This window comes from Cyprinodon tularosa, unplaced genomic scaffold (assembly GCF_016077235.1).
Source record: "Cyprinodon tularosa strain WSP-4 unplaced genomic scaffold, ASM1607723v1 ctg1328, whole genome shotgun sequence".
NCBI classification, from domain to species: domain Eukaryota; kingdom Metazoa; phylum Chordata; class Actinopteri; order Cyprinodontiformes; family Cyprinodontidae; genus Cyprinodon; species Cyprinodon tularosa.
In genome coordinates this window covers 94,568-109,633 of record NW_024038146.1, presented here as the reverse complement: position 1 = coordinate 109,633, position 15,066 = coordinate 94,568, and the positions used below count along the sequence as shown (strand labels likewise).

At 41.3% G+C, this 15,066-nt stretch overlaps 1 protein-coding gene across 1 annotated transcript; it reads left to right on the top strand.

The window, feature by feature from the left end:
- Positions 1 to 9,931: 9,931 nt before the first annotated feature.
- Positions 9,932 to 12,302, top strand: LOC119778400 (gastrula zinc finger protein XlCGF8.2DB-like). The gene has a single exon (XM_038277608.1). It carries the CDS (start codon positions 10,075 to 10,077, stop codon positions 11,197 to 11,199), a length of 1,125 nt encoding a protein of 374 aa, XP_038133536.1. The 5' UTR covers positions 9,932 to 10,074; the 3' UTR covers positions 11,200 to 12,302.
- Positions 12,303 to 15,066: the final 2,764 nt, after the last annotated feature.

Sequence of the window (15,066 nt, the reverse complement as noted above, 5' to 3'; positions counted from 1 at the left end):
ATAGTGACACTTTAAAGTATGATATTCTCGCCTCAAATGATCTTAAAACATACTTTTATTGAGCAACAGAAAGAACTTTTAATTTCCAGTGATGAGAGTAACATATAGAAAAACAAATGATTGAGAGCAATATAAAACATCTAAATGAATAAAATGATAAAAACAACAGAAATCATAATAACTCCAACATCTCCCTCTTGTTTTACATTTTATTCATATGAGGTAACACATCTTACTTCAGGATTTCCACCACTTGCTTTTTGCATTTTCGGTGGGTCTGTCACTCTTTTATTATTTATAAATTATAATAATGGCAATAATTATAATAATTTATGTCCATTTATTTTCTTTTTTGATTAAAAGCTGTTTCTTGCTCCAGAGGTTCAGCATCACGTAGCAACTGGTATTGAAGCATAGCACTTCCTATAACTCTATTAACCATTGACTTAATGCATGGAAACACACACATAGCAACAAGGCAGAGCATTATGAGAATCACAATAATTGGGCTTAAAGGAATAGTACACCCAAAACATGATTAGCCTTCATTTTCTACTCACCCCCATGCTGAACAACACTCTGGAGTACTTTTTTGATATCTCAAATGCATCTGGAGATCTGGGAGGCTTCTTGCTGTCTGCTGACATTCAAATAATGGAGGTCTATTGTGCCCAAGACAGAAAGGTCCATAAAAGTCCACAAAAACGTGTCAATATTCCTCCATACTGCTCGTCCAATGTATTCCAAGTGTCCTGAGTGGGTAGCATCCAGAATTTACTCGAAACGAAGTCATTTAGAATGTTTTTAGAGCATAAACAGTAGTGTATAGGATTTCCTGAAAGCGCGCACATGCGCGATCACGACGCTACGGAAGCCGGCAGACCAAACCAGCGCATTCAGCTCGGCAAAGAACTCATGCTCTTCCTCAACACTGAAGTCCTCAGACATTTTTCTTTCGTTGTTTCTTTCTTTGCACAGGTAAACGGCACATTTCTTCTTCTACGCTTGCATTATTGGAAGAGCAGACGCTGAATGCGCACTTTCATCTGGTTTGGTCTGCTGGCTTCCGTAGCGTCGTGATCGCGCATGTGCGCGCTTTCAGGAAATCCTATACACTACTGTTTATGCTCTAAAAACATTCTAAATGACTTCGTTTGGAGTAAATTCTGGATGCTACCCACTCAGGAAACTTGGAATACATTGGACGAGCAGTATGGAGGAATATTGACACGTTTTTGTGGACTTTTATGGACCTTTCTGCCTCGGGCGCCATAGACCTCCATTATTTGAATGTCAGCAGACAGCAAGAAGCCTCCCAGATCTCCAGATGCATTTGAGATATCAAAAAAGTACTCCAGGGTGTTGTTCAGCATGGGGGTGAGTAGAAAATGAAGGCTAATCATGTTTTGGGTGTACTATTCCTTTAAGATTTCAAGAATCCAGTGCCACCACGGACCTGTGGTTAGCCATGTCCAGAAGTCCCACTGAGTACCCTGATTATCACCACTCATGGCTCTCTCCAGATCGATAAGAGCATTCATAGCATCTTCAATATGAGTTTCATTTTCACTAGATATGTAAGTAGAACAGGTAGTTCCAATCAAAATACAAACACCACCTTGACTAGCAGCTAACATGTCCAGAACCATTCTATTTTGTAGCACCATCAGACGCAGTTCACTTAGAACTTTACTTTGTCCTTTCTTGATATCCACTGTGATATTCACCAGAGATTTCAGTGTGTAGTCCATAGTCTCTATGTTTTCCCAAGCCGATGGACACTGGTGCACATGTACCTGACCAATTGACTGGTAAGGAGGGGTAGACTTTGTTGCCTCCACACAAGTACCAGCCTGCTTCCACAGGGTGAGGGGGTGTGTCATATTGGGGGGAAAAGGGTTCAGCATTGGCAAACGTCACCCCCAAAGGATCAGACTCATTGATTTTGCTGAGACAGTTGGTGTCTTTTCCAAGGTGCACGGATCCTTTTGTGCGGTTCTAAGAGACACAGAGAAGATGTTTCTTTTTCTTGTTGACGAAGACCTTAAAAGGTGTCGGGTAGCCTGTGACATTGAACGAATTGTCTGGAAACACATTTGTAGAATTGCAGCACTCCACTCACCATAGTTCAGTCTGGTAGGAGGTTAAACTTGTTACAGCAGGATCAATATGTGTGCTGTTAATGCAATTCGTTCTGGGATTTAGGGCAAATGCAGCAACCCATAGGAAACAGTAGGCATCACTGTAAGGCATGGCTCTGCTGAACAGTTTAGGCTGTTGTGTTGAGGTGGGGCTTAACAGAGCCAACATAGCAGTTAGTCTTATTCTGTTGTTCAGCCAGCATAGTCACATAGGCTTTCCACATATTGTCAGGATGATGTGAGGGAAGTTGGGTCATCCAGTGAGACGTCTTTGACCCACGTACCCATTTCCTGTTGCATCTTAGAGTGATGGTTTTGGACAGCAGTAGTAGTAGACACGCTGCAGCCACAACACAGAGGAGACCCCATCTCCATACCCCATTTTTTGCTCAGTTACAGTGACACCGGATTTATCCTAGGACACTACAGAACGGGGATCGTTGATTGCTTCACCAACATTGAGACGAGTGGCCCTAATTAACCAAACCCCTTTGAAGTTGGTCTTCCCCACCGTTCCAACTAGGAATCCAGCACTCGCTGCAACTTACAGTGGCTGAGGTGTATCCAAGAGTCTCTTTCAGCGATCTTCATTGCCGTGGGGGTTGTAAGAAGAACTTGGTAGGGACCCTGCCAACGTGGACTGGACCAGTTTTTTCGTTTAAAAACTTTGATGAACACCCAGTCTCCTGGCTTAATGCTGAGTGGTTCCTGTTGGGAGACAGAACCATTCAGCAGTAAACTTGCTTTTGACACTTCTTTTTCCTGCAATACACTTCTCATATAGTCGACTAAAGTTTCTTCTTCTTCTGCTTTGTCTAGGTCTGCTTAGAATAGTGGGATTCTATAAGGTCTTCAATGAAAGATTTCAAAAGGAGTCAACCCTGTTCCTGTAGGTGTGATTCTCATATACAGTTTAACTAAGTCTAAACATTCTGGCCAAGGCCTTCCTGTTTCTTCCATGCATTTCTTACGTCTGAAACATATGTATCAGACATACCAAACAACCCTGATGCTGCCTGTTTTGCGGTTTCATCTGCAAGTCTGTTACCGCAGGAAACTGCATCCTTCCCTTTTTTGTGTGCTGCACATTTACACAAGGCTATGTTTTGTGGTAGTAGTATAGCTTGGAGAAGCTGCTTCAGTAAACTGGCATGTGTTATTGTTTTGCCCGTAGCAGTAATCATTCCTCTTCTGTCCCATTGTTTAGCAAAAAAGAAGATAGTGGAAAAGGCATACTGACTGTCTGTGTAGATGGTAACCTTTTGACCTTTAGCTAACGTACAAGCTCTAATCAGAGCAAAAAGCTCAGCCGCCTGTGCTGAGTGAACAGACTAAATTTGCCTTGCTTCTATCACTTTACAAGGAGATTCAACAACCTCTGCCTCTGTTTTCTCTCACAAACACTTCTAACTCATCTAGGTTGGTGTAAAACACTTCTCTGCCTGCAGTTCCACTTCCCTTTTCCTTGGTAACTTCAGCTGCATGTCTAGCGTACTCCATTATCCTCACCACATCAGCTGTTCTGTGCTCTACCAAATGCTTTCTGATCCAGGAACTAATGTGTGCCTGGAACCCATTGATTAAACCATTTTTAAGCTGTGCCTGATAAGTACTGTCCTTATCAGCATCATAAGGAATGCCACTGTGAGCTCTGAATTCTTTTTCTAATCTAATTTTGTAATCATCCACATTTTCTCCTGATTTTTGTAATACAGTGGACAAATGGGCACTATCAGCCCTCTTTTTAAACTCTGTGTGCATGGCATTGCAAAGAGCAGCCCACTGAGGCTGTAAAGCTGTTATAACTGTTCCATTGAGATCTCCTTGGCCATAAGGATTAACTCCACCATTTTGATCTCTCCCTGTGTACTGGCTACCTATTCGTCCCCACAGAGTAGGACCAACAGCACAAAACAGTGCTTGTCCAAATTCTTGTCCATTTAGTTTCTAGGACATACAAATTCCTTCCATTCCTAAAATCCACTGTTCAACATCCTTCTGTGGACTAGTGAGACCTTCAACTGCACTTTTGGCTTCATTTAAAGTCCATGGCCTGAACACTAGCATTGTTCTGTCCTGTGCATTGTTGGATAGGGTATTTGGGACTTCTATCAAAGGCATTATTCTATCAAATTCCTCAGACAGTTCACTGAGTTCTGTAGCTAATTTTTTATAAGGAGACTGGTGGGTGGAGTCTTCAGTTTTCAGCCTTAGTCAGGTATCATAAACATGCTGGTATTTCTGTTCACATTTTACTTCTTGTTTTGCTGCTGTTGATGGTTCTGGAGCAGCAACAGCTCCAGTTTCATTACTTTGCGGCACGTCTCCTGACTCCAGGTTAGCTGGAGGGGCAGTAGGCCTTCTTTGAACAATTTCATTTTCCTCTGGACGGACAAACATCACCTGATTTTGTTGATCAGAATAGGGAGGCAGAGACTTATTATCTCTATTTTGTTTTGCTTTTTTTATTGCCTCACACCAGTTTTGGGCCTGCTCTAACCAGCTTTTTTACAAGTTTTAACTGGTCCTCTTTTTCTTTTTTCTTTTTCCCATTTTTAGTGCTGACACTAATTTCTAGTTTTTGCACCACAGTTTGCCACTGGTCAACTGTTAATTTTCCACTAACTCCATATTTTCTTTTCCATTTATCAAGATATTTTAAGTGGTCTGGGTTTATTTGACCCATATATTTTTCATCTCCTTCATGCAAAGGTACTTTGCTTTGAGGTTTTCCCTTCTTTATTTTTTAAGATTTTTTTATTTTTATTAATTTCTTTTTATGTTATTTTATTTTTTATTTCACTACTCTGTTCTGTGTTATTATTTTTATTATTATTATATCTATAACCGGTTTACACTTCTATTTTGCGCACACTAGGGACTGCAATCCCATAACCTAGGTATCCTTAGGGCTCCAACAGCCTTGTTCCAAAAGCGCTTCTCTCAGGGACTTCAACCCTTTTATTTCCTTGGTACCTTTACCTTATGGCTCTATCAGCCTTGCTCCGAGAGCACTTTTATCAGGGACCTCAACCCTGTGAGTCCCTTGGTACCTTTACCCACTACACTCCAAAAAGCTCCAACTCAAATGAACTGCTCCAACCGACAACAAGCAAGTGACAAGTAATCTCACGATATAGTTTACAAGCTATATAACAGCCTGTTAACAAAATCTGATGGATTAACCTGCCCCAGCTGTCTGCAACCAACTGAAGCCACATCCAAGCTTGGGCAACACCCCTAGAGTGCATGGGACTCTGACCCAAAAAAGGCAAAAATCTTACTTGGTCTGCCTGTCCTTGTTCTGGTATCGGATCCCGTCAATCTGTCAATGGCAGAAGGAGTTCAACCTACGGCGCTGGTCTGGTGAAGAATTCACTTCCCGGGACTTTGAAACAGGCCCCCTCTGATGAGACACTGACTGCCGGTAGTTTTCAGCATGTCTTCCTCCCTCCGTCAGTGAGCGGGTATGTTGGGATCTGGGTCGTGGCACCAAGATGTTAAGGTTAAGTTTCCCCAACTTTAACCTGTAAAAAAACGAAACAAAGACAGTGTAAGATTTTTCCTGTAATGCTTTGCAAAGGGGAGATGGGCAGAGTTGAAGAATCACTCTCTGCATCTCCGCTTGGCTCAACACTTGCCGGGCTTTTTATTGAGCAGTCAATACATTACAACAGCAGGCGTTAGTTTCCATTATGCAATCTCTTAGACATAGCATGAACTTTTAAGATAGGGAGCTTGTCTGGTTTCAGTATACGCTTTATAAAAGGTGTCGGGGTTATGAACTTCCACTTCTGTGCTTCTCAAATGAAAAACAGGAAAGCATTCTTGCAAAAGTTTTGACCGTCTTATGACCTGGATACACTATTTCCAGTGAAGAGAGTAACATATAGTAAAAACAAATGATTGAGAGGAATATAAAACATATAAATGAATAAAATGATAAAAACAACAGAAATCATAATAACTCCAACAGTACTATGCACATGTGTTTTTAAGAATGGAGGAACACTCCATTCCACGGGCAGAAGTGGATTCTGGGTTGCATTTCATTTTATCTACCTGTCTATGAAGAAGAATGTTACAAATGCAAGATGTTGAGTACCTTCTATCGGGATGAGAACTGGTCTGATCCAGTTCATCTGTAAATTGAGCCAAAAGGATGTAACCCCCCTTTGCTTAGGAGGAGTTTGTTCCAAAGGGGCTGATGATGGGAGCTGACAGCAGATGGAATGTTCTGAGGAACACATCTGTTTGCTGTCAGATTATGGAGACGATTGATGTGTCACCTGCTAGGTAGCATGTCGGGCTGCTTTGCAGCCTCCCTGGACCTCTGCAGGTGAGCTATGGGCAGCAGCTGACCTGAACAGGCCAGAACCGGTTGCACAGTCTAAGTAAGACACATTTTCTGATCTTGCATCCTGAGAAATGTCTCTGACTTCCTGGTAGGGATGATTTTCTAAGTGGGGATTGGTCTTCTCTGAAAAGAGGTGGACCAAAATGGAGGTCTTTCCTGAAAAGATCTGAGGGGATTCTGGGGGTTTTCCACCTGGACCTTCCTTTTCCACTAAGTGTAATAAGGAAGTTGTGGAAGGTAAGTCCCCGCCTATTCATGCTGGTGAAGGCTTCAGGTATGGTTTTTCTGGAGGATTTTCATGTTCAGCTGGGGTTTGAGACTTCCAACCCCAACTTCTCTATTCTGTTAAGTCCTCCAATCCTGGAAAGCTCTCCTTTCTTGGGGGCCGGTATCACGATTGCGTGATCCATTTTCGTCTTGAAGATTGTGGAGGAAAAGATATTTTAGTGAGTGGTCTTCCTCCAGCTTGACAAAGAGAGGAATAGCGGTCTTGAACAGAGGGCTGGAGGCTCTCTATGAACACATGCACGCTTCTTGAAGTAGTTTTCCAGATTAGCTTTATCTGCTCCCGGGCAGAGGGATGGGGTAAGTCTAAAAGACAGCGTTCTACCTCTCTAAGGTAGTCTTCAATAGTGGATTCAGTGTTGCTGGGGTCAAAACACTCTATGTCGTGGGCGAGGGATTCAAGTTGTCACATTCATAATCCTGTTCTGGGATTGGAGCTTGGCCGTCTGAATCCTCATCTGAGAGCTCTAGCCAGCTACTGTTGTGGTAGGTTGGAAAGCTCTGCTCTGACCTCCTTGGAGGCATGTGAGGCCGCTCATGGTGCACTGGTGGCCATGTTGCTCCGTAGCCATTAGGCTCACCAGTTTCCCATGGTTGGCTGTACAGCTGCCTTTGTGGCAAGGGTGTGTCCTAGCAGATCTCTTTGTGAAAAAGGAAAAGTTGGATGGTCTTAGATGGTTCATCCAATAAATTTGGCTCCATTGTGGCAATATTTCCCATCACCTCTCTGATGCGATACTGGTCCCTTAGACACAAAGATAATGCTTTGCAAGGTGAGCCAACAGTGGATTCTCCCTTTCATTTGCTTTCCACCTGATCAGAGGATTCTCATTCAGCCCTGCAGCCCTATCTTCTTTTTTGCAGGAGATTCAGCTTTGCATCTTCTGACTTCATCTTCAGCCCTTATTGCTGGAGTTTTTAGTCTGTGATCCTTTACTGTTGGTAAATTAACTGTCCCAAGGAGAGACTCCAAGGTCCTGGATTTCTTTGGCTTCTTGGGCAAAGCTTCCTCAGTTTTTTCATCTGTATCATTGCCATTATTATCTTGCTGTTCAATTGGACAAGAAAAAAAGATTGGGCATACCATAACTCTTAAATTTAGTAATTTTCTTTGTAATCCAATCTTTTAATCATGAATGAATGAATGCCTTGATTCCACTGCACGAACCATATTTGCAGCAATGTCCATGACAACTGCTGGGTGTTTGCTGCTCAGCCGCCATTTCTGTTTGGCCCCCGTCAACATATCAGCAATATTTGCAGCAGTGTGGCTCAAGGTAACTTCAGTGGCCTGTAGGACATGAGACACGAGGCGCCACTGATTGTCAATGTAGTGTCATGTAGGACTGCGTTGACAATGATGTCCATGTGTCAAAAGTTATGCCGACTCTCTCTGCTTACTGCATTTTCATTTGGATGTCCCCTTTCACTTGTGTGTACATCATGGGGATAACGGTGTCAGTCAGATGTTTGCGTTGCACCATGACATAGTGTGGTTGGAGCACATGAACAAGCTGCTTAAAGCCTTCATTTTCCACCACAGAGTAGGGCCGTAAATCTTTGCACACAAAAGTTGCGATGGCCTCAGTTATCTTGATGGCCCGCAGAGAATTTGCTGGTAATGCTATCGAGTTCCTCCATTTTTTTTTTGTGTAGTTTTGGAAGGTTTGTTGTCAGATTTTAGCATAGCATGATATCTTGTCAGGTGATTTTTAGGGGTGGGTATTGGCAAAGAAGTCATGAGTCGATTCGAATCACGATTCACATGTCACGATGCGATTCTATCACGATGCATCATGATACTTGAAATATTGCAATGCATTGCGATATTTTCACTGAACACTGTCAGAAAAAGATACAGCCCTTACCAGTGGCTGACTGGCTGGGTGTGATCTGGATAGTGTCTTCAATTGATACATAACTGAAAGCAACTGAATTCATACATAGCTGTATTTATTGAAATTACTTTTGGAGGTGTTGCCATGAAAACAAATACAGGGCACAAATACTACTATTACTGGTGTGGACACTGACAAAAAGATCTTAGGATTCATCAAACTTAAAATAACAAAATAAGGATAATCAGTGCCGTTTACATGGCCTCAGTGGTCCTTTAAACCAATGAAACGAAAACATTCAAATGTATATTTCCCTTTTTGCAAATGACGTTCATCATATCAATTTCATTTTTACCTTCTTTGTTTTTAAAGCCAAAATGCATCCAAGCATCCGACTTGAAATGTGATGGAACCGCAGGGCGCATTTTCATAGTGTCCTCCATGTTTTATTTCGTTTTATTATGTTTTATCGTTTTATTAGTTTTATTATGACTCGTCGCAGTATCCCATGGCCGGACATGCTTGTGACACAAAGCAGTGGGCGTCCAAAACACATCCGCAGCGACATCTGCTGGACTGGAAGTTGTATTCCACTTGATTTGGCTGATGTGCGCCAGCCATTAATGTATTTTATTTGTTCATTTTTTTTTTTTATAATCTATTCATGCCTTCAAGAATCGATGCAGTAGATCACAAAAATAAGAATCGCGATGCATCGTCATGACGATTATTTTGCACACCCTTAGTGATTTTGGAGATTTGTAGTTTATTTACAGTAACTGACCTCCGCTTGACAGATCTTGAAGAACAGTTTGGCTTTATCCACCACATCGTCTTTAGTTCTTTTGAATGCGAAATGGTTCCAGGCGTCAGACTTTAATTGGGACGGCTTGCCCAGCGGTGTGTTACTGGCGTCGGCCATTTTGCATTTGCCCACACCTGCTCTTATATATCAACGTCACTCACGTCTCTATAAAACTAATCGATCTCATTCCCTACACACCGATTTTGTTAAATCTTACTGGAATCGATCCAAAATCGATTAAATTTATTTATTTATTTTTAAACCCACCCCTATTAAAGATCAAAGTAGAGGTCCAAACCTGTGACTGTACTATCAGGTTGCATGATGGGAGATGTAGTTCCAGTCTGTTTGTATGTAGTTAGATTGACACAATGATGATTAAAGGATCCACTTGCCCCCCAAACTGAAGGACAGAGTTTGGTGCTTTTATGTGAGGTTTCCTTTCTTTAACTTGCAATAATAAGTCATTCTGCTGTGTTTGTCTTTCCAGACCGGCTAAAGGATTATGTTGGAAAAGAGGAGGATTTCTCTGACCAGCAGCTCTGTGGACAGGAGAGGAATTCCAGTTTGGACCAAGAGGAACAGGAACCTCTGCAGATAAAAGAAGAGCAGCAAGAACCAGAACATCCCTGCACAAAAGAGGAAACCATGGAGCTCCCCATTAGTGAGCAGGAAGAGCAACAACCTTTCCCATGTTTGACATGTGGAGAAACTTTTCTAAATAAAGAACATTTAATGGTTCACATGAGAACTCACAAAGGTCAGAAGATTCATGAATGTCTGTCCTGTGGAAAGATGTTCAAAAAGAAATCTGGTCTTGATAAACATGTGAGAATTCATACAGGTGAGAAGCCTTTTGAATGTCTGTCCTGTAGAAAACGCTTTACTATGAAATCTAATCTTGATACACACATGAGAATTCACACAGGTGAAAAGCCTTTTGAATGTCTGTCCTGTAGAAAACGCTTTACTATGAAATCTAATCTTGATACACACATGAGAATTCACACAGGTGAAAAGCCTTTTGAATGTCTGTCTTGTGGAAAACGCTTTACTATGAAATCTAATCTTGATAGACACATGAGATTCCACACTGGTGAGAAGCCTTTTTCCTGTACCATTTGTAACAAGAATTTTACTGAAAAGAGAAATTTGACTATTCACATGAGAATTCACAGAGGTGAGAAGCCTTTTGAATGTCTGTCTTGTGGAAAAAGCTTTACTCAGAAATCTCATCTTGATGCACACATGAGATTTCACACAGGGGAGAAACCTTTTTTATGTCTTTCCTGTGGAAAAAGCTTTACTCGGAAATCTAATCTTGATGCACACATGAGAATTCACACAGGGGAGAAGCCTTTTGAATGTCTTTCCTGTGGTAAAAGCTTCGCTCAAAAATCTGACCTTAATGCACACATGAAAATTCACACAGGTGAGAAACCTTTTGAATGTCTGTCCTGTGGAAAAAGCTTTATTAAGAAATCTCATCTTGATGCACACATGAGAATTCACACAGGGGAGAGACCTTTTGTATGTCTGTCTTGTGGAAAATGCTTTATTCAGAAATGTAGTCTTGATACACACATGAGAATTCACACAGGTGAGAAACCTTTTTTATGTCTATACTGTGGGAAACGCTTCATTCAGAAATCTAGTCTTGATTCACACATGAGAATTCACACAGGTAAGAAACCTTTTTCATGTCTGTACTGTGGAACAAGCTTCACTCATAAATCTAGTCTTGATTCACACATCAATCACATACATTTGTGACAAAGGTTTTAAACAAGAAGGTAATTTGAGTCTTCAGGTGACAGTTATTCATGCAGGATGTTGAATGATTTATATATATATATTTAAACATTTGTTTCATATTAATCACAGCAGTTAGACGCCACAGGAATGAACAGTAGAGGCGTTTTCTGTTTGACTTGTCATAAAATGTCTATCTAGACATCTTCACCTCATTACATGAGAAACCCACAGTTAATGATCTTTTGAGCAAAGTTTTGATGAAGCTGTTAATTAATAAAGCTCATTTCACATAGAAACTAGAACAGATAAGGTGTTATAATGTAAACCTGGTAAATATTCAGGTCCTGGGTGAATATGTGGATGTGAACATATGAAAGGTAAAAATTTTGGGCCTGAGGAAATTTAAATGGTAAAAAAAAGAACGTTGTCCTGACAAAAAGATGTTTACATTCACAATTTTTCACTTTTTCTGTTATGAAGGGAATAAACATAATAAAGTGATAAACAACATTTCATCTGTAACATTGGTTACAGATGAAGCAAGTTTGCTGATCCAGATGGACCCTGCTGTAACATTTTGGCATGGTGTAGCACAACTTTTTACAATTAAAGTATTTAGAATAAAAACTCACAAGTTTTATTTTAGAGATTTAGAATTTAGCTGAATGATAAGTTATTGGTTGGATTTATTCCAGAAACATAATTTAATTCAGATGAAAATAAAAGCAAAGCTAGGACAGATTTAATGTGCTTTGCTCAGTTCTGCTGATGTTTTTGGAGGATTTTTTAAAGGTCAGCTGCACATGATCAGAATTTAGCTAATTCAGTGTCTTGTTGGCTTGTTTTAGCCACAGTGTTAGAGCTATGGTCAATAGATATTAGAATGAAGTAGATCATCTATAGAGGAGTCTCAGATGAAGATTTGGGACATATAGAAGTGTGTGTCAGTCTCAGAGTTAGTCAGCTACAAGCTAATTAATGTTGCAAAGTAGCTCCAGCCACCTTGAAAGGGGGTGCTGGGATTATGGGGTTAAACTACGGGACATCAAAGAACTCAGTTTAGAGGCTGGAGTCTGTAGTTCAGGTAAATTGAAGTCCTAAAATGATGAAACATGTTTGTTTAAAAAGATAAACTAGAATGATGATGTTGCTGTTATTTTACTGATCAGTTTGAACCTGCTTTAACTCGGTAAAAAGCCTTTGTCTTAATAATGTATTAATGCATTTTCATGTTTTCTCTGATATTTTCAGCCAAACTAAAGCTGTAAAATAAATAGTTTAATGGCATTCACCTTCTGTCTTCTCCAGTCTTTCCTGTTGCTCCTCTGTGTTCAAAGCTGGCTCATTAGTTTCAGTGTCTAATAAAGGTGCTGCAGATCTCAAAGCTCACATGGACACTGAAAAGCCTGAAAAAGCTCTGAGAGGTGAGAGTTATTCTGCAAAGTTGACTGAGTACTTTGTTAGACCTGGGAACATTTGTTGAAGCTGTATTTACTAATACAGAAGAGGTCATGTTTAGAACATGGTTTTAATTTTAATAGAGAGCTATAATTTTGTTACTGGTTGTTACAGATTTAGTTTTACTACAAAGGTTATTTTTGTATCATTTAGGTATAATAAAGCTGTTGATGAACCTTTGAGAAGCCTGTCTGAATCCGTCTGGAGGCAAAGCAAAGTGTCCTCTTTATGGAAATCTAAATATGCTCACCCTAATATCGTATTTTCACGACTATAAGGCGCACATAAACGTCTTTTTTTCCCCTCAAAATGTGCGGTGCGCCCTATGGTGCGGTGCGCCCTATGTGTGTTGCAAGTGCGACTTTTGAGACCACCTCATTGAGGAGATGATGAAAGAGTGACTGAATGTAAGGAGACCAGGTGTTTTTTTTTCCACTCATCACCATCGCTGTTAATCTGACTCCATGCGTGCCCATCTCACAGCTGATGTGAAAAACATGGGGAAACAAATTAATGCTGGGCTCGCTGTGAACCGGATGCAGCAGGTGCAGCAGAAGCAGCGAGTTTACATGCAAAGTCAACGGTTGACGAGCGTATAGGCGCAGCAAAAGGTCCCGCAGCGCATTTTGAGCAGCAGGCGCAGCACGTCGGGAGCGCGCCGCCAACACGCTGCTGCTGCTCGAGATGGAAAAATTAAAGTTTTGCTGCTGGACGCGCCGCATCAACCAATCAGAGAAGCTGATCTGGGAGCTGACAGCGAGACAGACACAGCGCTCTGATGACATATGATATTAAAGCAAATGAAAAGGGCTGGATGGATGAGGAGATGATGAAAGCGTGGCTGAGGCAGGTGTATGTGAGGAGACCAGGTGGTTTTTTCCACGCATCACCATCGCTGCGTGCCCATCTCACAGCTGATGTGAAAAGCATGGTGAAAAAAAAATAAACGCTGTGCTCGCCGTTATCCCGGGGGTCTGACAAAGGAACTTCAACCGCTCGACATCGGTGTGAAGCGGCGTGGGAGCGATGGATGACAGACGGAGAGCACAGTTTCAGGATAAGTGGAAGGCAGCGCCGGGCAAGTTACGCCACAGTTTGCGGATGGATTGTTGATGCTTGGACTAACGTGTCTGCTGGCTCTGTTGTTCAAGCTTTCGCAAAAGCCGGCATTATTTCTGAGGAGCCGCGCTGCACGGAAAGTGACTCTGACAGCGAAGAAGGGGAAATTGGCATGTCTGATTTAGCGCAGCTGTTTAATTCAGAAACAGAGGATGATGACTTTGATGGGTTTGATTAATACTTTGTAATAAATACATGAATAAAGCACAATCATACTCAGTTTTGCTCCCGCTCTATTTTTCTACCTGAAAACTCAATGCAACAGCAGCCTCTGGGCGGGTCTAGTCCTCTTCAGCGCGGCGGCTGGCAGGTGTTTTTCATCTAAATAATCTAAATCTTGCAGCTATATTTGCTGTGATCAGTGGGAATAAAGTAGTTTTAATATGTTTTTAAGTGAGAAAGTCCACCTGAAAACTTAATAATTACAGTCAGTTCATCCAGATTATCTATTTCTGTCGGAGCCGCTCAGACCCCCACATACCAGCGGTGCACCGACAGCAGAAATCCCTTCAACAGCAGCCTCTAGGCTGGGCAGCCTCCGGGTTCACCGCGGCGGCTGGCAGGTGTTTTTCATCTAAATAATTTAAACTGCAGGCACCAGGATACCGGTAATAAAAGCGAACATATTCTGTCGGCAGGTTTCAGGATTTTAAGTTAATTTAGGAGTGACCACAGCGCTGTTTCATCTGCGATGTGTCTGTCTCACGGCCAGCTCCCAGGTTTGATTAATACTTTGTAATAAATACATGAATAAAGCACAGTCATACTCAGTTTTGGGCCCGCTGTATTTTTAAATACGCAGTAGAGCTATTTAAAGGTAGTAGAGGACATGTACCTGTATATAAAAAACGCGCCCTATAGTCCGGTGCGCCTTATGTGTGTGTTAAATACAGAAATGGCACACATAACCGAGACTGCGCCTTTTAGTACGGTGCGCCTTATGGTCGTGAAAATACGGTATATATACCTATTCTAAAAGAATTAGTTCTGTAGTTCCCATTTTTAAGCCAACTGATGTCTGCAGGAGCTGTTTTGAACTAGACTACAGAGGGACGGCAGCAGTTTATGGATCATGTTACTTCATGTTTTTGAACTTTATTAGGGAGATTCACTGAGCCTCCTGATGGGTTTTTAGGCACAAGACAATTTGGAGATAAAGGCTCTTTATCTAAACACAAATAATCCAGTCATTTGTATGTTTGACAATTGTTAAAATTAAGAATTAATTTTTTAATGAAACTTTGGTTTAACTGCCATGTCTCCTTTTATATGTTCTTCTGAAATCAATTTATGATTATAATACAAAAC

Bases quoted from the DNA above. Each gene is read 5' to 3' on its own strand.
- LOC119778400 (XM_038277608.1), top strand. From the start codon at position 10,075: ATGGAGCTCCCCATTAGTGAGCAGGAAGAGCAACAACCTTTCCCATGT.